The following is a 26,527-nucleotide window of genomic DNA, read 5'->3' on the forward strand; positions in this document are numbered from 1 at the left end:
CGCGCACCCATGCAGTTGGGAATTTGGGTGAACTGAGGTCTAACATAATATGGATAGGTTTGAAGTACAATAGATTAAGGGGGTGTTTGGTTCCATGGACTAATTTTTAGTCCCTATCACATCGGATGTTTGGACACTAATTTGGAGTACTAAATATATTCTAATTACAAAACTAATTACACAGATGGAGACTAATTTACGAGACGAATCTATTAAGCCTAATTAATCCATCATTAGAGTATATTTACTGTAGCACCACATTGTCAAATCATGCACTAGTTAGGCTTAATAGATTCGTCTCGCAAATTAGTCTCCATCTATGTAATTAATTTTGTAATTAAAATATATTTAATACTCCAAATTAATGTCCAAACATCCGATGTGACAGGGACTAAAAAAATAGTCCCTGGAACCAAACATCCCCTAAGGTCCTAATATACACATAAGAAACTTGAATGACATTAGAAGAGAACAGAGTCTGAAGATAAAGTATCAGTAGAGTTGTGCAGATCTAGGTTGTACTATAGTAGCAGACATGGGTGGGTCTGGATATTACGAAGACGCTTTGTCAAAGTATCTGGATAAATAGGCATTTAAGTTTAGGACTGCATGAGACGGTTCTAGCTAAATAATGGTAGATGAGAGTACGATGGCCTGTCTATTACAATCAAAGACTGGAATCGGTTTTGAACTTCTCTATACAGGACTACCTTTTGCTGTTGTGGTCGGGATAACTTGGTGGATATATATGTAATTTCTAATTTAAGAAAGCATTTGAAAAGAAAGGATTGGGTTAGCCGAGAAAGAAAGGATATGTAGATAGGTGGATAACTAGATTGGCAAGTATTTCAAAAATAAAGTACTTTATCTTTATTTTTGGATTCTACAACGAAATCAAAAATTTTTCATGAAAATAAAGATATTAAATTTGACTGGACTTGTATCCGGAGCAATAGGTCGAATTTCTATATAATTTTTTTGTGTAAACAAAAGGGCTTATTGCTCTTTTTCGCCCGCTAATCCAGAAGTCAGTTCATCTTCCCGGGAAATATCATGCTTCTTTCTCCGACGTGGATTGTATCGATTTCTTTTTGAATTTCTATGTGTAATTACTTCAGAACTTGAGTCTGATTCCATTCGCTTTCGCAATAGTGTAGTACTTGAGGCAGAATCCACCACCTAAGAATTAGGCATGATTGATACAAAGCTTATCTGTAGACGGATAAGTGAGTCTCCAACCTTAGCTAGTTGTACAAGGCACACTGCCAAGGCGTATGTATTAGCCAGAGACTTTTCCCTGTGTGCCATTATAAAAGATCGTAATCCCCTGTGTGCCCCTGAAAAAATTCAGCGGTCTTCAGCGCCACTACTCCAACTTTTTCGTGTCATCCATGCCACTTCCGTCAGTTTGGGCTCTAACGCCGTCAAACTGCAGGTGTGAAAAGACGAAAATGCCCTTAAGTTCAAATATGTTATTAATTTTTTTTGATCATCTTAACGACTTCAAATGAAAAAACTCAAAACTAGAAAGTTGTAGATCTCGTCGAGATCTATAATTTTCATATAATTTTTTTTTTCATTTAATTTCACAAAAAAATATGATTTGATATGATTAATATATCTTAGAAAAATTATATTATTTTTTTTGCGAAATTAAATGAAAAAAAAAATTTATATGAAAATTATAGATCTCGACGAGATCTACAACTTTCTAGTTTTGAGTTTTTTCATTTGAAGTCGTTAAAATGCTCAAAAAAAATTAATAACATATTTGAACTTAAGGGCATTTTCGTCTTTTCACACCTGCAGTTTGACGGCGTTAGAGCCCAAACTGACGGAAGTAGCATGGATGACACGAAAAAGTTGAAGTAGTGGCGCTGAAGACCGCTGAGTTTTTTCAGGGGCACACAGGGAATTACGATCTTTTATAATGGCACACAGGGAGATGCTTTGGGAAATCTGAGTCATCTGACATGTATGATCCCGCACATGTTTCAGTGAAGCCGCCACCTTCGTAACTACTGTAACCTGGTTGGAGGGAAAAGAAATTACTGACTGAAGAAATAATTGTATTTGGGTAATCTAGTTGTATGGTGGAGACAATTTACAAATGCAATAGGCAGAATCGGACAACACATAACTAATATATTGCAATAAATATGCCAATTTAAAAACAAGGAAGAAGTTTACATCCTACAGTAGGCACCAGGAAGGAACCCTGAAGTTGTCAGTAGCATCGGCAAGGTTGGAAAAGGAAGCTGTAAAATTGGAACATCAATGGCTCCTCCTAAGATCCTGTTTGTTTCTAATCTCCATTACACGGTCGGTCTCTTGTGTTGCAATACACAAATAAAGCATACTGGTTACCAAAATATAGTTTGTAAAATATCCCCACAAGAAAAAAAACTATTCAATAAGAATCATATTATAGTTTTGCTCAATAACGCTTCGTTGGGTAAAGGGAAATACTGTAATTGCACATAAGCATGGTTCGATGAGGCTGACGAAACTGTAACAATGGTAAATTAAAAAGTAGTACCTTTATGTGAAATCTGCAAAAAGGTCTACAAATGCTATGGTGCATTGCCTGAAAAAGCAAGGACGGCCATATGAAACCTTATTAGTGTTCTATATCCTAATCCAATTAGGGCTCTATATCCTAATCCAAGGAACACACTGAATATACAGAGAATAATAAAAAAAGAACTCCTACTAATGAATATACAGAGAATAATTAAAAAGGAACTCCTACTAATGAAACTGAATACTGGACCAACTGCGCATGAGCATGTTTCAAATTGATGGGTTCTATAGGCTTCTGTTCTGCCATTTCCATAAAGTAAACAAATACATGATTTGAAGCTTATCATCATCTTTTATATTTCGAGAAAGGTCAATACAAAAGAAATAGATCTAACCATGTAAGGTACCTAATGGTACCTAAGATAATATATTCAGTCAAATTGACTCTAGAGAAAGTTCTACAAAGTATATGAATACTCTTGCTGACATGCTGTTAAAAAAATAGTGTCTTATGAAAATAGTTGAAACAATTATGTGTACGAATATTAATTTGTGGATGCATACTGTCTTGTCTCTTAATGTCGATTTATATGGATCATTACTTGTAATACTCGAGTAAGAAAAGAATGAATGGTACGTTTCGGATAATATTCATGGACCTAAAGTAAGGAGAGAACACCTTTTCAATCACGTACACACAGAAATGACCCTGACTTAGCAGCAGATAAGATACAGTTAAATTGTTGAGAGCATAAAAGAACTTAAATAGGGTGAGCATGTTAACTCTATCCCTTTCTTGCAATCAAACATAGATAGCGGCTGACATATGAATAGTTATCGACCTAAGTTCGAATGGACAGTCATAGGCACACCGGAGAATTTGAAATCAAATACATCGTACGAAAATAAATTGGGAGGGCTAAATGTCAAACAATGGACAAAGTTTTGGATAAAAATGACAGCAACATGAACCTGACATGGGAGAAAAAAAAATTAGTTGACAACCATGATGTGGCTGTACACATGGAGGGTGACCTGTTTTTTATCATAGATACACAAATCTAGGGAAGCACACCTAAATTGATGGCATAAAATTCTAGAAACAACAGTTAAGTGGAACAGATATTTATCATTTAACTGCTCTCTTCACATGGCAAGAAGCTAAATTGGGGGGGTTAGATGTACAACAATGGACAAACTTTTGGATAAAAATGACAGCAACATGAACCTGACATGGGAGAAAAAAAATTTAGTTGACAGCCATGATGTGGCTGTACACATGGAGGGTGACCTGTTTTTTATCATAGATACACAAATCTAGGGAAGCACACCTAAATTGATGGCATAAAATTCTAGAAACAACAGTTAAGTGGAACAGATATTTATCATTTAACTGCTCTTTTCACATGGCAAGAAGCAAGATCCATAGTAATGTGTATAGTATAAAAAACCCCAAAAGGAGTGCAATAGATATCTAAGAATCAACAATAACTGAACATACTTTAGCAAGGCTACACACACCTATATATATTGCCTGTAGCTCCATTGGTTTCCAAAGGAATGAGATTTACCACAACCTGTCCACATAAAAAACATGTATAAAAAAACAGCACCGGGAATTAGCACTACTTCAAATATTCTCTTCAAATATTCTATTTACTAATAACGCTCATTGTATTGAAAATAACTAAGGAATTTGTTATTGACACATCCATGATAAATAAATTATACATAAGCACCGTCTCAAACGTTCTATTTATTAATGAATATCATTGTGTTGAAGATATAATTATGAAATTTATGCTTGACATATCATGCTAAATAAATAGATTATACATATAAAAACGGGCACTATATCATGAAAACAACTATTAGGGGCAAAGCAAGCACGCACATACACATATAATTTGAAAAGAAACTTCAGTCTCATACATAGGAGCACCAAAATTATGCTACAGCACCAATAATCACTCGGTCATGCTGTAGATTGAAGAACACTTGGTAACTAAAGGTAAATCATATAATACTGAACGCATTTAGAAACACTTATCTATGAAAATGGAAGAAGTCCATGCTGCAGATAGAAGAATACTTACAAATTATGACGAGGACTATATATTTCCTCCCCAAAGACAAAGAAGGTACAGACAAATCTGTCATCTGAAACCACCATAATCCCTATCCCAACAATCTTGGGCGTGGTCTACATAAGTGATTTGTAAATGACAGTCAGTTGTCTTAACGGAGATGAGAAGAAATCTGCATGATACTATGACTACAATTCACAGCAAAACGCAAATATATGAATTCCACCAAGAAGTTTGACGAACCTGGATACAAGCTTTAACAATAGCCTTTCCAATCAAAGTTGCTAGAAAAAACTTCCAGAAAGGGATGTTGAATTGTCCAAACAACATACCGGCAAGATCAAATAGAGGGTTTGGCACCTGACAGAAGAAATAATTATACAGTTTCTCCATGTCATACATCTCATAAGGAAAGGAATAATATGTCAATAAGTATAAAACTTCGGTGCGACCAAAAATTCAATAGATTTAACAATAATATGTCATGCAAATGTCAGAAAAGAGTGAATGTGAGTTTCTTCAACGATTTAAATGGGCCTTCACCTTATTACAGTCTAAATTGACAAGGTGCTACAAGGCAAGTCAACAAGTAGGGTAAAAATGCAACATACTAAAATATGACTTGAACAAACAAATTTTAAATGTCAACAAAATGATACTAACCGAAGCAAGTAGGAATATTAGAGTGAAGCTTAAATGCTGTGAATGAGACATGAGCCATCTTTTGGCCTGGCGCAAAGTTGATGATAGAAAACCTTCTGAAATGGAAGCATCCAAATCTTCCAACTCATCAATTACGCGGCCTGACATGCTAGCTGTGGTTCATTATTTAAAAGGAGTCAGCAACATAACACATACTTAGAAAAAAAATGGGCTTACTGCATCATTGAAGTTGATGCCTTTAACCAATGGCACAATCTTGTAAGGTACATTGATCCTAAATTTAACTTTATATGATGGATTGTTGTGGTTAACTTGTAAGCTAGATAACCCTGCTGGCAGCAGAGCTGTAAAACTTTTTGGATATAAACAAGCTCACTATTCCTTTGATACCTATATAAGCCCCATGGATCATAAATGATTTCAATTTCTTAGTAGAAGGGGGACTTAGCCTGTGATATAAGCTAATAAGATGGTTACCATTTTCATTTTCATGTATAACAATATGAAGACATCATTGTTTATATCTACAAAACTAAAAGGAGAAGGAAAAAAAAGTATTGTTTATATCTACAAAACTAAAAGGAGACAAGGAAAAAAAGTATTCAATGAAAAATGCTGCATTCTCTTGCACATATCTTATATTTGTTTCTTTAGTTACAGAACCAGCAGACTTGGTTTATAATGGCTGTAGATCGCTGTTATTAAGCATTTTGTTTTCCTTTTACTGCTTTTGCACCTATTCTAATAAGGACCGCCTAAAGCATCTCACAATGTGGAGGCTGGGATATTTCTATTCCATTGTCTAAGAAGAACAAGAAGACTATTACACAATTTTAGTTTGCTACTCTGGCCAGGAAATCCGAGCACAAGTATGCTTCAATGAAAGGTGGTATTATTATCAAAAAATAGGCAGGAGGTAGAATTGTATTTTTTTAACCAGCCCTTGGACAACTGATGAGGGCATGAGGCAATGACTCAAAGTGGAAGAGACGGATCAAGTGGACAAGCAAGAGGAAATAGCTGTAATAATCAAGTAAATTATGCTATAGTTAGTATGCAGAGCAGTATGAACAAAACCTGCTCTTGAGAGGAAATATGGAGGAAGCTCTCCAAGCGCAGTTCCAATGCCCCAAAGAACAGCTTCGAGACAAACTTCTTGCAGTATTTTGATGAATGGAATTGTTTCATGATAAATTGGGGGTCCAAACTGCAGACAGTCTTTCTCCAACCAGGATGGGCTCCTTTTAAGGAGAATAGTGTCATAAGGAGCACTTTTTAAATCAACCCTACCACACTGAACCGCTTTGATAGTAAACAAGGCAACATGGGGACCTAAATACATTATGAAAGTGTGCAAACCAGAACCTGCAAGATAATTACAGTGTAAGCAGAAACTCTTGTTATATTTAAATCAACTAATTAAACTCCTAGTGCACAATTTCACCACATCTGAAACTATTTGTAATTACCTAATCCAATCGATGAAGCGACCCCTAGTATGATCCACCACAATCCAAACCTGACATACCAAAGTAGCTCCTGTAGATGCTGCATCAATGACAACATACCATGTTTATCCAAGCTGCTATATATATTTAGGGAAGACCTAAAATTATCTGCCATTTAGCAAATTTGTTTCCATATTGTTCAAGAGAATTTCATCTACATTGTTATAGATTGGTCACATCAATAATATTTTGCTTCAAATATCCTGTGATATACAGATGTTCTAATTAATTTGAAAGAAGACGGTACCTTTTCATGCAGGCCATCAGTGAACAAGAGCAGAACCCAAGTAGCAGCAACCAAAAGCATTGCGATTTTTAACCGAGAACCTTTTTTCAGAACAGATGAACACGTTCTTTCCAAACTCTGAGCAATGGCTAACACAAAGAATGCCAATGTCTTGAATGGTCTTGATGTAATTGTTAGTCTCTCCAGGTCCACACGATGTTTTTCCCGGAGCTCTGAAATATAAAGTGCACTGGTTAGAGCATGGACTACACCGCAGTATATCTCATTATTCGTTCAGTTAGCGAAGTGTTAATAAAAATCATGGTTTCATCTCATCCTGTAGTGCCGTATGGAGAATCCAACACACACTCCAAATTATTACTAACATTCTAGGTAACTTGTTCACATATAGTAAATCGAAATTCCGCAAGTTTTGCAACGCATGGGGAAAAAAATGGCAGCTACCCTTCCATAACACAGTTTTTCGAAGAAAGGAGGCTTTGTGGCGGTGGCATTTGTATTTGTCTTCGAGCTGGAAAACTAAATTTGCATTGAAATCCTGCCACAAGGGCAAGGCAGCAGAGGAAAAAACAAAATAGTAAAATTACCACTCCTAGATGCCAATATTTTATCATGTAAAAATAAGTCCGAAGAAAAAAAATCAAGTAAATAAAGATAATTCAATCAGACGCCAACCGCCAAAATACTATCTAAAAATCTAACTTGAAATCGTGGAAAACCTCAGTTTTTAAGTTTTAACCTTCAAAAGGTGTGTTCTAAAAGCATCCAATGCTTGAATAAAACAAAATCACAGATTGAAAGAACCGATACCAAGCACGCAATTTCGCTACTCAAAATAACGGTTCTACTCTGCTCTGAATCACGGGCGGGCAAGAAAATAAATAAACCAAACAAAAAAGTCACTGTGTTTCCCTAAAATAGAAGGGGTTATACGTATCGCCAATCCGAATTTGTAGGAAAAAAACAGAAAACCTCAAAGACACGCATTCGCAGCTAGAGTAGCAACAACGATTTCCATAATTCCACACCACAGATGTCAAGTATGAACAACGCAAGATGATTTAAAACCCAAGAACTAAACGAGACGGCGTATCTCCAAGAACAATGGGCGGACCAAACAACACGACCCCTCCTAGAGCCTTGCGAGCCGATCGACTCACTCACCTGACATGGTCTTGTCTCGCCGGCGCCGACCGTAGGCCCCATGGCGCAGCTCTAGGTCCCTCCCCTCTGCCGCTGCCGCCGCCGCGTTGCAATCGCGACCAACCTCCACGAGCATGGAAAGTGAAAGGGTCAGAGAGAGATAGAGGATGTCGTACCTCCATACGAGGATATCGATGGCGCAGCTAGGGTTTGGTCGGTCACGCCATCAAAAGGAAAGGAGAGAGAGAAAGGGGAGGGGAAAACGGAGGTGAGAGGCAGCCGAGGTTGGACGGAGGAGGAGGAGGAGGAGGCGAAGGAGGGCGGCGCCCGCCGCCGCACAACAGTCGCATCCGGCGGTGCCGTTGTCGCCCCTCCGTGCATCGGGACAGAGAGAGACCGATGGGGAGAGAGGAGGAAGTCAGGAGAAGAATCTGGAATGAGGGAATGAGAAGCGGGAGCCAGGTATATATTTAGTGGTTGGGGTCCTGACGAGAAGCTGCAGAAGCTAGCCAGAGCAACTGCGACGACGAAGAGTTATAAGAAGCTGATTCTAACGGAAGCGGCTATAAGCAATCTTGGCCATACGATGACAGATCGGACGGTGGTGGGTGGTGGGAATTTCGGGCGACGTGGACGGTGGTTCCGCTCGAGGAGCATGTCCGGCTTGTCTGTCTTAATTTGAATTGGATTCAAGGTGGGATGGAATAGAAATTCAAGGAGATATTTTTAGTGCCACACATAAATTCTAGAGAAGCACACAAGCATTCAAAAACACAAAATGCATATGGTAGATTTTGATGCAAGGTTTTTGGAAAAAAGATTTTCAAAATGGTTTTGCAGAAAATAAACTAATCAAGTTTTAATTTGTTGTAAAATTTTTAAAAGTTCAAAATTTTAGTGAATTTTAACATGATGAAAACACAGGGTGTTACATACGTGCTCCTCCTTGGCCATGGCAGCAGATTTAGTGGCTGCAACGTCATTGTCGTCTTTGGTGGACTTAGTGTTGCCTTGATCCGTGGAGATATGGCAGGTGTTAACGTTTTCCTAGCGGCGTTGAATCTGGTTAAAGCGAGTGTTGGTGTTGACAATGAGCTTCTTGAGCAATGCCATAATGTCGATGGCGCTTAGAGTAATGGTGGTGTCGTCAACCATGGATACCTAGTCTCTGGATACCTGATGTGATTTGTCTATAATGGTGGGTGATGGGTTGTGTATATTGTAGGGGAAGGAGGTAGGTGGATGAGCGACATGAAGTGACGACCTAGGATAGGTAGCAACTGTGCTAGTGGAGGGCTGGCACAGGAGAGCAGGAATTCACGAAAGCTCGATGAATAATCATTTATTTCTTGCTTGATTGATATGAAAACAACTTAAGACTCATTCCCTAAGCAAACCAGGGGTAGAGTCTTTATATATAGATTTGGACTCTGGGTTTTCTAAACACATTCTATCTTTCAAATTTAAATTTATTCTTCTCTATCTTATTCAGACTCTAATTGGATGCATACTCCTGCTTAGGAAGAGGTACAGCCGTCCGGGGGAGGCCATCGCCCCCCTCATGCGTTTTGCCACGACTAGGCTGGCCCTGGCCCTTCTCTAGGCCACACTAGCCCGTTTGGACCTGAAATTGCATGGCATAATTTGTTTTATATTAGTATCAGTAATTGCAAAATGTTTTGACTAAATAGAATAGTGCGATAACAAAGTAAGATTAAGATTTTCTCAAACTACTCATGGAATGGTTCCATAAAAAATCCAGAAGCCACCAGGGGTATGCACAGCATTCATCACTCTGATTCATAACTAGAGGAGGCACCCTAGGCTTGCTAGCCGATAAAGGGCAATCTAGCGAGGCACACGCTTCCTTGACAAGGTTCCTCTTAGCAGAGCTTTAGGGATCCTGTCGACGGGATATCGTCGATAGTCCACCGAGGGGTATATCCATGATGGTAGATTGTACGGTAGAGGTGCACATGATCAGGAACTAGATGACAACAGAGACACAAGATTTAGACAGGTTCAGACCGTCAATGCGACGTAAAACCCTACGTCCTGTGTTCTGTTGGCTTGTATTGATTGTATGTATGATGAGGTGAATTGGAGGGGGTCCCCTACCTGCCTTATATAGCTAGGGGGTAGGGTTACAGGTCGGTTAGATCTAAACCTAGTCGGTTGCATGATAATCATATTAGAATATGATATCTAGCATATCTGATCAGATATCTGTCTATCTTCAAGATTCCTTCCTGAAGCCTTGCGGTGTACGTCGAGCAGTGCCTTGCACCGCAAGCCTTGATCTTGTGGGCTGGACCATCCCTGATGGTGTGGCCCATGTCTTGCGTCGTGGGTACCCAGGGTTATACCCCCCACAGCTAGTCCCCGAGCACCTTGTATCCGCTGAGCAACGCCGTCTTGATCATGTTTGAGCAGTCCAGCTTGAAGCCGACCAGTCTAACTGGTAATCTGACCAGTTTAACTGGTAGTCCGACCAGTTTAACTAGTAGCCAATCGAAGAAAATAAAAAGCCGACCAGTTTAACTGGTCTGCAGACCTCGAACTTGCTCAAGTAAGGCTTGCCAGAAGGATGTAAGGAGCTCAAGATTAAATTTAAAATTTTTTACCTTAGGTAAAGTGTACACACTTAGGTGCCATTTGCGATGTTAGATGATTATCATCTATGACTTAGTCAATAAGGAAGCTTGGGCCATTGCCAAAACAGTACATGCATCGCAAGGTGCAGTGTACACACTGAGTCCCCGAGCCTGACGGTAGGTGAAGAATTCATCTAGTGCTAGAATAAAAAATAGAAGATTCCAGATGCTAGCCGATCACCCAGCCAGATCCCAGCTTAGCTGACAACCTTGAAAAAAGAAATATAGTACACTCACCTCAAGGTGAAGTGTACACAATTAGTCCTCGAGCCTGCTAGAAGATGAAGAAACATCTTGTACCAGGATCAAAAAGGAAAAATCTCGTAGTCGAACACAAAACTAGATCCAGCTTAGCTGAGAACCAATGACAAAAGAATAACAGTACACTCACCGCAAGGTGAAGTGTACACACTTAGTCCTCGAACCTACTAGAAGATGAAGAAACATCTTGTAGCAGGGTCAAAAAAGGGAAATCAAAATATGCTCAAGGATCAAAGAAGTGGAGTGTGCTTAGCACCTGCAGGTTAAAGAGGCCTGCTTCAGTGGAAAACCAAAAAGGCCCACTCAAAGGCCCAACAGCCATCCACACGATGTGGCACAGTTGCCAAAAAAACCCTGGACTGCGAAGAGACGGGGGGAACCGTTATAAACTCCACCGTCAGCGGCGAAAGCCCCCACTTTTTACTGTCACTTCGTCTTCCTCGCACATTCGTGTCCAAGTCTATCAACTGCTCCGTCATTAGGGCTCTCTATCGCACGAACAAACCCAATCGCTTCCTTCCCCTTCCAAATCTTAGCCATGGCCAAGGGGATGAAGCGCAACCGTACGAGCCCAAAGAAATCTGAGAAGGAATTGATGGCGAACGCCGGCCAAACTCGCCGCAATCTAGAGTGGATCAAATCAATCCTCACCGAATCGGATCTCAACAGAATGGTTATGGAAGGCATCATCCCTGACAGGGAAACCGCAGAATGGCGCCCTGCAACGGGTGAGCTATTTCCGACCCCTAACACCCATGAGATTGTTGTTTTCGAAGCCTATTTTGTTCAGGGATTTGGACTTCCTACCCATCCCTTCCTACGTAATTTGCTCGAATATTGTGGCATTAGCCTCTGTCATCTGAATCCAAATAGCATTCTTCATATCTCCATCTTCATCAATCTATGTGAAGCCTTCCTCGCCATCACGCAACATTTCAATCTGTTCCGTCATTTCTTCTGTCTGAAACCATTCGCTGGGAAAGGGTCGCCCAAGGTGGTCGGCGTTGTATACTTGCAGTTGCGGGGTGGGATGGCAAATCAATACATCGACATCCCACTCAATACTTCATTGAAAGGGTGGTATGCAAAGTGGTTCTATGTCCGGAATTGGGAGCCAAGCATTGCGGCCGACATCGACCATTATGCTGTGCCAAATGCAAACTGGTCAGCAAGGCCGACCGGTGAGGAGATGAATCAGGTGGAGGAGCTGCTGGATATCCTGAAGACAATCAAGTTGGATGGAGTTGGCATTGCGGTTAGTTTCGTATGCCGCCGAATCCAACCAAGCAAGGAGAGGGTCATCCCCACGTATGAATTCGTAGGGGAGGACGATGTAACTCGGGAGGCACCCGAGAAATTAGAAAAGGACGACGCCTACTTTCGGCTGCAGAAGTTCTTCGCAACCTCAAGACCATTGAGGAATTTGGGGCAACAAAGGCCATACAACCTTTCAAACCCGCGACCAGAGGCAAGTGATCCGACCAGCTTAGCCAGTACTACTATGCCAGTTGCAATGTTGTAATCATATCTTGGATGTTTAGTCGCAGGACCGAGCGGCGTACTTCTCCAGCGTACCAGACGCCACCTGGCCGACAGCTAAGGATGCATGGCCGACCAGGGACCAACAATAAGCAGATCCGACTCTGGATGACAGCAAGTCATCCGAGTTGGATAGCGAAGAAGAGGTGGTTCCCCCCAAGCGCAAGCAATCGGAGGGTGGGAAACAGCCGATTCACAAGGAGCTGACCAAGAAGAAAAGAAAGACAGCCGCACCACCTCCCTCGCATGCAAAGTGGGGTGAAGATTGGGGAGCCCGCCACACACTCCAGTAGCCGAAAGTATGTGGCACCCCCATCTTCTGATGAGGAGGAGGAGGGAATGCTCCAACAAAGGGCTGCACGCATGGCGCCCCCAAGTCCGACCACCAGGGCGTCTAGCGGAGCTAGTGACAAAGTCCCGAAGCCTGAACAGGAGGCTCCAACGGGGAAAACAACCACAACGAGCCGACCACCCCCGGGCTTCTCCAAGACAGGAGCAGCGACCATAGGGCAAGGGAGCTCTGGCAAGCCGCGTCAGTTTAAAGCTTCTGTCCGGCGATCAAACACGTAAGTATAGCATCCTTAGTTCACGCCGACCACCGGTAATCTTGAAATTAGTGATGAATAACCATCTTTTCGCAGCGAGGCATCAACCAAAAGGTTATGCCCAGTCGGTGCTAAAGAACCGCGGCTGCAAACGGAGCAATCCGCTCTAGACGTTGGCGCCGAAAACGTCGGCAGAGAGTGGTCGGCAGAGGATCCGAGGGCATCTGTAGATACAGCTGTCCCGAGCCAACGAAAGAAGGCGAGACGCGCGGTCCGACCATTGTATAGGAATTGTCCAATGAGCAAACTGGAAGTCGACATCATGCTGTTAGAGTTCAAATCGACAAACGGATTGAGCGATAAAGGCTTCGATCAGTTGTTAGGTATAATAAGGAAAATGCTCCCAGAAAAAAAATGAGTTGCCAAAAAAGACATACTTGGCCAAGCAAATGATCTGCCCCATCGGCCTCGAGGTTGAAAAAATCCACGCGTGTTCCAATGATTGCATATTGTACCGTGGAGAAAAATACAAAGACTTGGACAAGTGCCCCAAGTGTGAAGCTCCACAGTACAAGGAAGGGCCATCAGATGAGGGTACCAAGACCAGAGGAGGTCCGTAAAGGTCATTTGGTATTTCTCTATAGCTCCCCGGGTGCATAGGCTATTTGCATGTGCAAAGTCAGCCAAGCTATTGCGCTGGCATGGCGAAGAGCGTAAGAAAGATACAATGATGAGGCACCCCACCGATGGGCATGACTGGAGGACTATCAATACTATGTTCTATAAGGACATCGGTGGAGAGGTAAGGCACCTTTGGTTTGCTTTGAGCACAGATGGGATGAATCCTTTCGACCAGGTTAGAAGCAATCATAGCACCTGGCCAGTGACGCTCTGTATATACAACCTTCCACCTTGGGTCTGTATGAAGTGGTCGTACATCTAGATGCCACTACTGATCCAAGGGCCAAGACAGCCTAGGAATAACATCGATGTGTTTCTGGAACCAGTGATCGATGAACTAGTGGAGATGTTTGAAAAGGGTGTGCCGGATGTTTGGGACGAGTACAAAAAGGAACATGTCACGATCAAGGGAGTACTTATTGCTACAATCACCGACCTGCCAGGTCGAGGTTCGTTGTCCGGAGAGAAGACAAAAGGCTATACTGGATGTGTCGAGTGCTTGGACGACACCGATGCGGTAAATCTACCAAATAACTCAAAGATAGTTTATATGGGACACCGTAGGTTCCTACCTAAGGACCACCCTTACCACAGGAACAGAAAAGATTTCAACGGTGCTATTGAGAAACGCTTAGCTCCAAAATATCGAGACGGGCCTACGATACTTCGAGAACTCAACAAACTGGAGGTTGTCCTTGGGAAAGGGGACAATGCAGTAGCAGTGCCTGATGGGAGCGTTTGGAAGAAAAAATCAGTTTTCTGGAAACTACCTTACTGGCCATTTCTGAGTGTACGCTACTGTCTTGATCCCATGCACATCACTAAAAACATGTGCGCTAACACTCTTAACACCTTGATGGACACCGGGGGGACATCGAAGGATTCACTAGCCACACGCCTAGACATGCAACACTTGGGAATCAGGAAGGAGCTGCATCCCGTGGAGCTAGAGAATGGCCAGTTCGAACTTCCAGTTGCGTCATGGACATTGAAGAAGGAAGAAAAGCGTACGCTTATTTCTTTCTTCAATGAACTCAAAGTCCCGACGGGCTACTGTGCGAACCCGAAGAGGCTAGTGAACATGAGAGAACTCAAGTTCAACTATGGCCCTATGAAGGCCCATGACTATCATGTCATTATGACTTAGCTGCTCCCTGTTGTCCTACGTGGTATCCTCCCCCCAAAGGCCCGTTCCCCAATCATAAAGCTTTGCTCGTTCTTCAACACGATCTCAAAAAAGATCATTGATGTGTCCACGCTAGAGCAGCTGCAGCGGGACATAGCCAAAACTCTCGTTAGGCTTGAGATGCATTTCCTACCGACTTACTTTGATATCTCATTGCATCTGCTCATTCATCTTGTTGACCAAATTAGAGCCCTTGGCCCAATATACCTACATCAGATGTTTCCTTTCGAAAGATTGATGAAAGTTTTCAGGAGGTATGTTAGGAACAGATTTAGGCCAGAAAGGGGTATGGTTGAAGGATGGTCAACGGAGGAGGCCATTGAGTTCTGTACATATTATCTAGACATCAAAAGGGTCAGAGTTCTAGAATCTCATCATGAGGGAAGACTACGTGGCAAAGGAACGATCGGGGAGAAATCTGTTACAGTAGACGACCCTGTTTTTTTCAGATAGGCATAGTTCGCTATTCTCTAGCAAGCCACGGGTGTGATGCCATACATTGACGAGCATAGGCAATCGCTACAAACTATGTATCCGAGCAGGTCACAGGCTTGGCTGGATAAAAAACATAAGGAGGAATTTGTCAGCTGGTTGCAACGTCGTTTGGTTGGAATAAAGTTGGGTAATCAACTGGATGCCTTAGCCAAGGGGCCTTCGAGTACATATCTTAAGTACCAAGGGTGTGAGATCATTGGATTCACATTTTACTCAAAAAAGCAAGATGGAAAGAGCACATACCAAAATTGTGGTGTTCGTTTTGATGCTCACGACGAGAACGGCAACGTGCAGGCGACATACTATGGTTTCATAGAGGAGATATGGGAGCTAGCCTACGGTCCGTTGAAGGTAGCTCTTTTTCGCTGCCAGTGGGTCTGGCTCGAGGAAATCAACACTGACAGCGAAGGGTTCACAACCGTTGATCTCACTAAGACTGCATATAGAGACGACCCCTTTGTTCTTGCAAGAGATGTTATGCAAGTCTTCTATGCAAGGGACAACAAGACAAAAGGAAGGCTAAAAGTAGTCCTAGAAGGGAAAAGGAAGATTGTCGGTGTCAATGGAGTGACGGACGAAGAAGACTACAGGGGCTATCAGGAAATGCATCCATTTGGGGCGAACGTACCCCTACCTATCCTTCAAGATGGTGACGAACCTGCTTACGTACGAATTGATCACAATGAGGCCCTCATTATTGATGCACCTAAAGATAGTTAGATTATTGTTAACTATATAATCATTATGCAGATGTTGTATCAGTAATTTGCACTGAATATTTAATTTATATTTTGTGCGCATCTCGATAATTTAATTATTGACTGTGTAATCAAATATTAAGATGATGTTCACAAACACTATTATTTGATAATTATAGACCATTATTTAATTATCATAGAATTAAATAATCAAGACACAATTTTTTGTGTTATTTTAGAATATAAACTAACTGCAATATTTCTATTAATAAATAAATAACGAAAAGCAAACTAACCGAACTCCCTATCATAGCTCAGCGGTTAAGGCCGCGCACTCTGTACTCTGAGACCTTTGCTCGAATCCCAGGCGGACCAAACTTTTTTATTTTGCATTTATTATTTAGTAGTGCATTACGATGGGATAAAAGAAAAAAAATAAAACCATTCTAACCGAACTCCCTATCCTAACTCAGCGGTTAAGGCCGCGCACTCTCGACCCCGTGACCCGCGCTCGAATCTCAGGCGGGCCAAACTTTTTATATTTTTTACAAAAGGCTACGATGGTAGGCTCCAAACTGACAGTGTTTTTTTATATTTTTTTACTAAAAGATGGCAGCAAGGCCCTTCACTGTCGGTTTTGGTTTTAAAACCGATAGTGATAGCTTCTATCACTGTCGGTTTTTAAACTAAAACGGACAGTGATGTGTAGATGCTCCTCATATGCCAACGGTGCTTCCATGACCACAACAATTGGAACACTGCTCCCACCTACCCCGACAACTTTAGTTTAGAAATAAAAATGTACCATGACTGCTAGCCCCTATAAAATGGCCCTCGGCCAGGAGCTAGCCTCTCCATGCATGTTGGTTTCAGCCAGGCCTTATCAGTCATGATACAATGTTTTTCTCTCACAACAAACCACATATATCGTTATGCATCGTAGTTCACAAAAATGGTGCACACATGTAAGGTCTTTGTTATCATATATGTAACTTATTTCTAATTTTTTGTAATTTTTTGATGTATTTCATTACTATCTAAATAAATATATTGTTCTTGTTAAAACTTTCCTATTGTAGTATCTAAATAAATATATCCTTTACATATATGCACCTTCACTGTCTGTTCTAAGTATTTAAACATTGATCATCAACACCTCTTGACATAGTTAGATTGAATATGTGACAATGATATGAGCATATCTGTCTCAAATAGTAGTTGCATAATGTTATGATATCTCTGTACTTTGTAATTATTGCAAGCAATGGAAACTAGCAGTCAAAGGTACACGTTAATGACTGTGGACGTCTTATTTATGACGGTAGGGAGTGTTCTGTTTGTGTAAGAGTTAGGTAAGAATTTCTGCTCTTGCTTAAGCAATGATGGATTCTTGTCAAATGTGTACAGGTATAATCGCTATAGGTAGAGTGTCAATTGATTTTGATGGAATGTCAAGGATAAAGAACATTAAATAGATTTAGTTTGGCCATATAACTTGAATAATAACTCTTGTTCAGTGAGTTACCATTACCACTTACCACATGCCTAATTTACTTAAATGTATAGGCAACCATGGCATGATATGTAGTGCATGTTGGTCACATGCCTGGGATTTATCGAACCTGGGAAGATTGCTATGCTCAAGTCAATCGCTACCCTGGTAATTTGCACAAAAAATACAATACAGAAGCTGAAGCTTTGAGGGCCTACTATAGTCATCCAGCCTACCTTACAAACCATGGGCAACCGGCCTACTATGGTCCAATGAATGCAAACCATGGCCATCCGCTGGCACTGGAGATTGAAGAGAAGCCACCCGCCGGAGATGTGAAGATTAGGAGAATTGCTCCTTAGTCTTGGAAAGATGTCATGCTTTTATTTATGGCTATGGTCATCGCTTTTCTTATTTGGAAGTTGATGCAAGCTTAGTTTCATAGAACAGTAGGTGGACTTTGTTGTATGTGGTCAATCAAACAATGAATTTGTTCTAGGTGAACATATGCTATTATTTGACTTTGTTGTATGTGGACTTATTATTAGACTTTGCATTAAACATATTATATATATATGAACATATGCTATTAGTAGTTGTCCGCGGCCAAAACTAACCACGATCATGTCACAGCCATGACTCATTGTCGCCTGTTACCCCGTCACCGAAGAACTGATCGGCAACAAGAAGTAGCTGATATCGCTGGGACGGGAGAGCCGCATGATCCAATAAACAATGACGGTGTCAATCAGGTCGGTGAGAACGAGCAGCCATGGACCCCGTCCGGCCTGCTCGATCTGGGTCAAAATGACCAAGATGGCCTGGTAACTTTGGTATCATGTCACTATGTAGCCACACACGCTAATCAATTGAGAGGGTCATAGCTTACTTGGTGTCTCTAGCAGGAGCCTCCGCCGGCCGAGGAGCCAGAGGGTTCGGGTAGCAGGAAGGCCAGATCCAAGCGAGGCGTGTCAAAGATTCCTATTGGTAGGAATGCACACTGGCACATTGCTGAGTTCGATGAATTCGGGGATCCACTCTCACCGCCTATAGCTTTGACCAAATACAAGACTATCCTCGGGTTACTTGTTAGGGACTTCATCCCGATTAAGTACAAGAAGTGGATTGGGAAAGATGATGACCGGTGGAGGGTTCCCGAAAGCGAGAAGGATTACATATGAGATGTAAAGATCCTAGAGTATTTCACTTTCCCAGCCGAATATGACAGGGAGTTAGTCAAGAAAAAAGCAAAAGAAATCATGGGGACATGCTTCAAGAATTTCAAGGGGACATTGTACAAGAATTTTGTCCTCCGAAATAAAGAGCCAGATTTCGATGGTGGACAGTTTAGCAAGTAGAAGGACTTCTGGCAGGATTTTAAGGAATACAGGTTATCCGAGGAGTACTTAGAACTGAGCAGGAAGAATAAGGAGAATTCACAGAAAGCGACGAATCCTCATCATCTCGGCTCTCGTGGCTACGCCAAAAAGATGCTAGAATTTGAAGCAGAACTTCAAAAGATAGATTGCCTTGCTGAGGAAGGCGTTCAGGTTGAGACCGCCGATTGGGAGCCTAGATCGGTATTATACTGTATGGGGAGAAATGTACGGCACACCGAGGACGGGAGCTTTAGCTCCTCAAATCAACCCATGAGCGAACTCATACAGAGGATCTCCTAGGTAACTGAGGAGGTGAGGTAAGGGACTCACACTTCTAATAGGGAGAAAGACGTGCTCACCCAAGCACTCGGAACCAAGGAGCACCCTGGTCGCACTAGAGGAACCGGTGTTGTTCCTTGGAAACTAGCATTCCCCCAAGAATCTAACACTTACCGGAGCCGCTTGAGGGGTAGAGCGGAACATGAGGTAGAGTATTTGAGGAGACTAAAAGAGATGGAAGATAGAATGGAAGCACGGATTGAGGCGACCGTTGAAGCGCGAGTCAAGCAAATTTTGCTGTCCAAAGGGTCAGTAGTACCACAAAACCCTACTCCTAGTGCCTTTAGCCCACAGTTTAGGGGTCACAGCAGCTGCGGATCGACCCCGCTCGACGAACAAGAGGCGAATGTGCCTCATCCGGTGGATGACATCACTGAACCCGTCAATGTCAAGTTGTACATCCGTCAGAAATGGACAAAGGACAAGGTGGCGCTCGGCCAGGCCTGGCCTATGGGAGACGGGACAATTAATGGCCGCCCAGTTCCACTGGGGTACGCTCGTGTCACCATTGACAGAATACTTTATAAGAAGTATAACAAGATACCCATTGAGTACCCCGTAGTGGAAGACAGGCCAAAACTTGGTCATAACAAGGGCTCTCAAGTGGCCTAGCGCAAGCGCTTCATTAAGCTTGACCACCAATTGTCCTCTGATGACGAGGACGACTGCGAGTCTTCGCCCACCCGCGATGATCACTCACCATCTCCCAACAGAGATCACTCCCCTCCTCATCTGGAGCCATCACCCCTGAGAAGACAGAGGTCTCCTTCTATTCCTCCTCGTCCGACTCCATCTTCATCAGCCCCGAGAAAAGAGACTCTTCCTCCTCCTCCTCCATCTTCATCAGCGCCGGGAAAATAGAATTCTCGTCGTCATCCTCCTCCTCCTCCTCCACCTCAGCCCAAAACAAGATCACGGACATCCTCGCAGTCGCAGAAAAGGTTCTTGGATTCAGTCGGTAATGCTCCCAAAGTGGACCAACAAAAAAGAAAAAGGCCTTTCAGTGGCAGTGTTACCACCTTGATGAAAGAAAAATTTACAGTACATATCTCGAAGGAAGATTGTGTTAGTTTCTTCAATCTCTGTGCCTCACTGCCTCCGTTTTTGGTGAAGTCCGAATTCGAAAGGCAAACACAGAATAAATACGCTACAACAAGAGATGAAGAAATACACAATAAAGATTTAAGGAACATACAGAAGTTAGTCGAAGACAACCCCAAATTAACCATGGAAGAGGCCGTGGCCATCTATTATGATGTACAAGGGACGGCAACACCAGCAATGAAGTATGAAAGGGGCAATCTTTTGGTTCCCAATCACGAGTTTAAAAATTTGACAACATATATGCGCCAATTGCATGAATATTACATGGCTCAAACAACAGAGACGGAGGACTTTGGTTTTGAGGTTATTATCCGTTCGCCACATGTTTTCCATTATCCTGAAGAAGAGAAGTTCGATGTCGAGTGGGAGTGCTTGTTCCAGCTATACCAGAAACACGATCTCGATGTTCAACTGTTGACGTTGTGGACTATGTAAGTACCCTACACGCACGATATTACAATTAACTACTCTCTCGAGACATAAATTATTAACTTTTGAGCACTTTCCATGATTTTATGTAGGTGTATAGCAAAATTTTATATTCTAAAAAGCAAATGGAATTACATAGGTTTCTTGGACCCCATGCGAGTCAATGAGAGGACATGTCTAGGCCTCTATGGATGTGACGTGAAAGACCTGAAACAGAGATTGATTGCTGTTTTCGACGAATTCACGATGAAGAAGAAAACCCACATACTTATAGCCTACAACTGCGAGTATGTGTTCTCGGCTTTTAATTTTATGCTTCTTTTTTCGTTAAGATTATTCGATAATTAGGATTATGTGATTGCAGCAACCATTTCGTCTTTAGTTGTGTTAATCTTGCCAAAAATCTGCTCGAGGTGTGGGACTCGAAGAAAAAACCATTTCATCATCTGGATGCACTGGTGGAAGTGCTGAATTAGTAAGCGATCCTAATAACATATTATTTTCTAATCATACATACCGCTTTCTAATGTTTCTCTTTTTAATGTTGCTCAGTGTTCGAAGAATACATATCGGTGGGATATCGATCCCATTCAAGGTTGTCGAAATGGAGGGGAAGTACCTATCACAGCCGGCGGGAAACAATGAATGCGGGTTTTATGTAATGTGGGCAATGCTTCGCTACATCGGCGGGAAATCGGAAGAAGCCGATAAGTTGGTGTGTATAATCCCCATTTTATTTATGTCTGTTAATAATTCAACAAAATGATTTACTATTCTTCTTTGGATATCATCTTTTTTGAACGACAGCGCAAGAAATTTAAGCATGAAAGGCTGCTAGACATGGAGATCGTCGCACTACAATCGGAGCTGGCAAAATTCATCTTAGCCGAGGTATTAAAAAAAGATGGAGTATTTTCCATTGCACAATCCGTGAAGTACAAGGACCAGTATGGCCCAGAACGGCTCGCCAGATTATTGTAAGAAGTTCGACAAGCATTGCACAATCTGTGAAGTCCGAGAATATTTTTTTTATTTTGAGGGTTCTTTTTTATTTTGAGGGATCGAGATTTGGATAAGAGTATTTAAATTGTAACCGTAACATTTGTAATATTTAATATTGATGGACCTGTCGTCTACATAGCGTATATAAAGCGAAACCCGATTCAACGAAAAAATATAAATTAAAATAAATAATAAAATAATAAAATACGAACGGGCCATCACCGCCGGTTAGCAACAAACCGGCAGTGTTGTCATAACCATCACTGCCGGTTAGCAACTAACCGGCAGTGTTGTCGTAACCATCACTGCCGGTTAGAAATAAACCGACATTGTTAGCTTGCTCAACACTGTCGGCTTGAACCATGAACCGACACTGATGGTTACGACAACACTGCCGGTTTGATCCACGAACCGACAATGTAGGCTTGCTCAACACTGCTGGCTTGAGCCAAGAACCGACACTCTTGAAGCAACCGTCACTGTCGGTTGGCACTATAAACCGGCATTGTTATTCAACTGGACACTGCTGGGTGGAGCTAGGAACCGACACTGTTTCCTGTAGATCAGTGTCGGTTTTTAAAGACCTGCAGTGATATCAACCCCCATCACTGCCGGTATGCTACTGTCGATTCAAAATCCTACAGTGAAGTGGATTTTTGAACCAATAGTGATGTCCAAATCTAGGTAGTGGAAGACAGCAAGGAAGTGAAAGAACTCCGGGACTCCCTGTCATCGTTGTCAAGCCGGATAGAAGTAAATCAAGCTTCATTGCCACTTGTTGTCATGAAGTCCAGGCGTTAATTACCGTTACTGCCGGGTGTATTGAAGACATCCGAGCAATGCGCTCGGCTTCTGGAGCAGGCAGCCCCAGCCCTTGCCGAGAACAAGAGGCTGTGGGAGTCAGTGGAGGCGCTCGAAAAGAGCTTGGTCGGGGCTCACGGCGACTAGGAGAAGCTGCAGTCGCGCGTGGCGGAGCTAGAGTCCGAGAACTGGGCATTAACCGAGCAGAAAAATGGTAAGACCTTAGGCCTCATGGCGTAGTGCTTTCGTTGGTGACCGTACGTCATGCAGTAATGTAACCCCTGTTGATACAGAGGTGGAGACGGAGCTCTTCCTGTTGCGCGAGTCTACAGGACAACTGGCAAAGGAGAGGGATGAAGCGCGTACGGCGGAGAGAAAATTTGCCGAGGAGCTTCAATGTATGTCCACGCGATAATAATTCATCTTCTAAAGTGGTGTACGTGTTTAACACGTCGCTTTGATGTTTGCAGTGATCTGCACCAACTCTGAAGCGCAGTTCCAAGACCTCCAGTCACGTTTGAAGGCCAAACAGGACAGGATCGATGCCATAGTCATGGGAATAAAACCCGTACTGGACTACATCGATCCCGTGCCAGAGGCCCCTCAGACTTCTGCATTCGGATACAGGCCACCCCGAGCAGACGCGATCATGGAGAGGTGCAAAGATGCCGTGACACATTTCAAGGAGTTCACTCGTGGCGCCGCCGTCTCCGCCACATGCCATGCCCTGGCGGTAGTTCGATCACTCTACTCTTCGGTCTTCTGCTTTTTGCGGAGTACGAGGTCCCCGACCACAAAGGATCGCTCCTAAACGTTGCGATTGTAGTACCTTCGTAGCCCTTCCAAATATTTAGCCGTCCGAACACATGTAATCGGGCGCTCTTCTTCTAGACGATCAACATCTTCTGGTCGGTGCTGCTCAGACTTCTCCGCATCAAAATTCTCCACCCTGGGTGCTTGGAAGGCGACATCTGCAGGTAGTACGGCCTCCGAGCCATACACCAGGAAGTAAGGCGAGACACCAGTGTTGCGACTGGGCTGAGTCCGCAGCCCCCAGACCACAGCCGGCAACTCTTTGAGCCATCTGCCCGGATGCTTCTCCTCCTTCTCGTGGAGTCTCTTCTTGAGGGCATCTAATATCATGCCGTTAGCCCGTTCGACCTGGCCGTTTGCTCTAGGGTGGGCAACCGAGACAAGCTTGATGGAGATGTATCGGTCTTCACAAAAGTCCCAGAAAGCGCTACCGGTGAATGTAGATCCCAAATCGGTGATGATGCTGTTCGATAGATCAAACCTATGAATTATGTCTTCAAATAGCTCGACTGCTTTCTTCGCTGTAGACGTGACGATAGGCTTGTACTCAATCCATTTAGAAAACTTGTCAATGGCAACATAAACATATTTGAATCCTCTCGGGGCGGCTTTAAAAGGTCCAATCATATCCAGTCCCAAGCTTGCAAATGGCCAAGAGGCTGGGATCGTCTGTAGGGCCTGTGCTAGAACATGTATCTGCTTGGCGAAAAATTGACACCCTTCACATCGCTGAACTAGTGCTTCTGCATCTACAACAGTAGAGGGCCAGTAGAAACCTGCTCAGAAAGCCTTAATGACCAGATTCCTAGAAGCTGCATGGTTGCCACATGATCCCGCGTGTATCTCAAGGAGCAACTTCTCACCTTCTTCCTTAGAGATGCACTTCTGCAACAACTCCTCCTTCGCATTCTTCCACATCAGCTTTCCATCAACCAAGACATAATGCTTGCTGCGATGAATGAGGCGTTCCATCTCAGTCTTGTCGGTCGGCACCTCTGCAGTAGTGAGGTACTTGATGAATTGCTCTCTCCAGTCGCTGTAGAGCATAGGAATCGCCAGAACTAACTGCTCGGCTAGGGGTGCTTCATCAACTTCTCCCCCCTGCTTGATCGACAATGTCCTTAGATCTTGAACGAAAACTCTAGCTGGAACTTGACCTCTGGTCGACCCTATCTTAGATAGGCGGTCGACTGCTGTGTTCTCATCACGAACAACATGATGGAACTCAAGACCATAAAATTTTCCTTCAAGCTTCCTAATTTTAGCGCAGTAAGCATCCATCTTCTCGCTAGTGTAGGACCAGTCCTTATTGACCTGGTTAATAACTAGCGCAGAATCTCCATACACCATTAGACGTTTAACGGCAAGGGAAACGGTGATGCGGAGACCATAAAGCGCCGCCTCGTATTCAGCGGCATTATTGGAGGCCGGGAAGTGAATCCGTAGGACATAGCGGAGCTCGTCCCGGATGGAGTAACGAACAACACACCTGCCCCGGCACCATCGATGTTGAGCGCTCCATCGAAGTACATCGTCTAGTGCTCGGGACGATCAGCCGGGATGTGTTCTTGCATCTCTGTCCACTCGGCGATGAAATCAGAGAGCACCTACGACTTTATAGTCTGTCGGCTCCTGAACTCAATGGAGTACGTGCCAAGCTCAACCGCCCATTTAATGATGCGGCTATTGGCTTCCTTATTGCGAAGAATGTCTCCCAGTAGGTATTCGGTAACCACACCCACATTGTATGTCTCGAAGTAGTGGCGGAGCTTCCTGGACGTAATCAAGATTGCAAACAAGAGCTTATGTACCTGTGGATACCAAGTCTTAGACTCGTTCAGGACTTCGCTGATGAAGTAGATTGGGCGCTGAACCTTGTATGCATGTCCAACCTCCTCTCGTTCGACGACAATAGCCGTGCTAACAATACGGGTGGTTGCCGCAATGTAAACTAGCAATGTCTCACCGGGTTGTGGTGCTGTCATGATCGGAGGTGTTGTCAGGAAAAGCTTGAGTTCGGCGAAAGCCTGGTCGGCCTCAGATGTCCAGGTGAAACGCTCCTTGGCTTTAAGCAACTTGAAGAAAGGAAAACCTTTTTCACCCAGATGTGATATGAAATGACTTAAAGCCGCCATACACCCTGTTAGCTTCTAGACGTCGTTGACATAGGTTGGCTGCTTCATGTTGATGACTACCGATACTTTTTTGGGATTAGCTTCGATGCCTCGGCAACTGACAATATATCTTAAGAGAATACCAGACAAGACACCAAAAATACACTTAGTGGGATTTAGTTTCCATCGGTACTTTCTTAGGCTCTTGAATGTTTCCTCGAGGTCGGCGATGAGGTCATCGACAGTCTTAGACTTAACCACTACATCGTCGACATAGGCCTTGACATTGCGCCTGATATGTTTGGCAAGGCAACGCTGGATGGCCCTTTGGTAGGTGGCGTCGATGTTTTTGAGTCCAAAGGACATAGTGGTGTAACAATAAGCACCAAAGGCGTGATGAAGGAAGTCTTAATCTGGTCGTCCTCCTTTAAGAAGCATAGGAGTTCGCAGCCAGCGGTGGAGTCAATGACATCGTCTATACGAGGTAGGCCAAAGGGGTCCTAAGGGTAGTGTTTGTTGAGATCGGTGTAATCAACTCACATCCTCCATTCTTTATTCTTCTTTTGTATAAGGACTGGATTAGCCAGCCAATCAGGATGATACACCTCTTTGATAAAACCGGCTGCTAAGAGCCATGTTATTTCTACCCTAATTGCCTCCTTCTTGTCTTGCGTGAATTGTCGAAGCTTCTGCTTGATCGGCTTGGCGGTCGGCGAGACGTTTAAGGAGTGCTCGATCAACTCCCGCGGCACCCCAGGCATGTCTGCTGGTTTCCATGCAAACACGTCTGTGTTGGCGCATAGGAAACTGACGAGCACGCTTTC

At 43.1% G+C, this 26,527-nt stretch overlaps 2 protein-coding genes and 1 long non-coding RNA gene across 3 annotated transcripts; all 3 read right to left on the reverse strand.

Annotated features, from left to right (window-relative positions):
• Window positions 1-1,948: 1,948 nt before the first annotated feature.
• LOC136486613 (uncharacterized) lies at window positions 1,949-4,733 on the reverse strand. Its single transcript, XR_010766898.1, has 4 exons — window positions 4,620-4,733; window positions 4,045-4,100; window positions 2,540-2,587; window positions 1,949-2,028 (listed from the first exon to the last, which is right to left on the reverse strand). It is a non-coding gene; the product is annotated as an uncharacterized lncRNA (long non-coding RNA).
• A 59-nt stretch (window positions 4,734-4,792) lies between these two features.
• LOC136488666 (vacuole membrane protein KMS1-like) lies at window positions 4,793-8,202 on the reverse strand. Its single transcript, XM_066485515.1, has 7 exons — window positions 8,193-8,202; window positions 7,029-7,240; window positions 6,743-6,821; window positions 6,351-6,638; window positions 5,274-5,425; window positions 4,854-4,970; window positions 4,793-4,798 (listed from the first exon to the last, which is right to left on the reverse strand). Exons 1-7 carry the CDS (start codon window positions 8,197-8,199, stop codon window positions 4,793-4,795), a joined length of 861 nt encoding a protein of 286 aa, XP_066341612.1. The 5' UTR covers window positions 8,200-8,202.
• Window positions 8,203-23,583: 15,381 nt separating this feature from the next.
• Window positions 23,584-26,464, reverse strand: LOC136488667 (uncharacterized). The gene is made up of 3 exons (XM_066485516.1): window positions 26,244-26,464; window positions 24,453-25,078; window positions 23,584-24,365 (listed from the first exon to the last, which is right to left on the reverse strand). The coding sequence occupies exons 1-3, from the start codon at window positions 26,462-26,464 to the stop codon at window positions 23,584-23,586; spliced, it is 1,629 nt and encodes a 542-aa protein (XP_066341613.1).
• Window positions 26,465-26,527: the final 63 nt, after the last annotated feature.

Source organism: Miscanthus floridulus, chromosome 10 (assembly GCF_019320115.1).
Source record: "Miscanthus floridulus cultivar M001 chromosome 10, ASM1932011v1, whole genome shotgun sequence".
NCBI lineage: Eukaryota > Viridiplantae > Streptophyta > Magnoliopsida > Poales > Poaceae > Miscanthus > Miscanthus floridulus.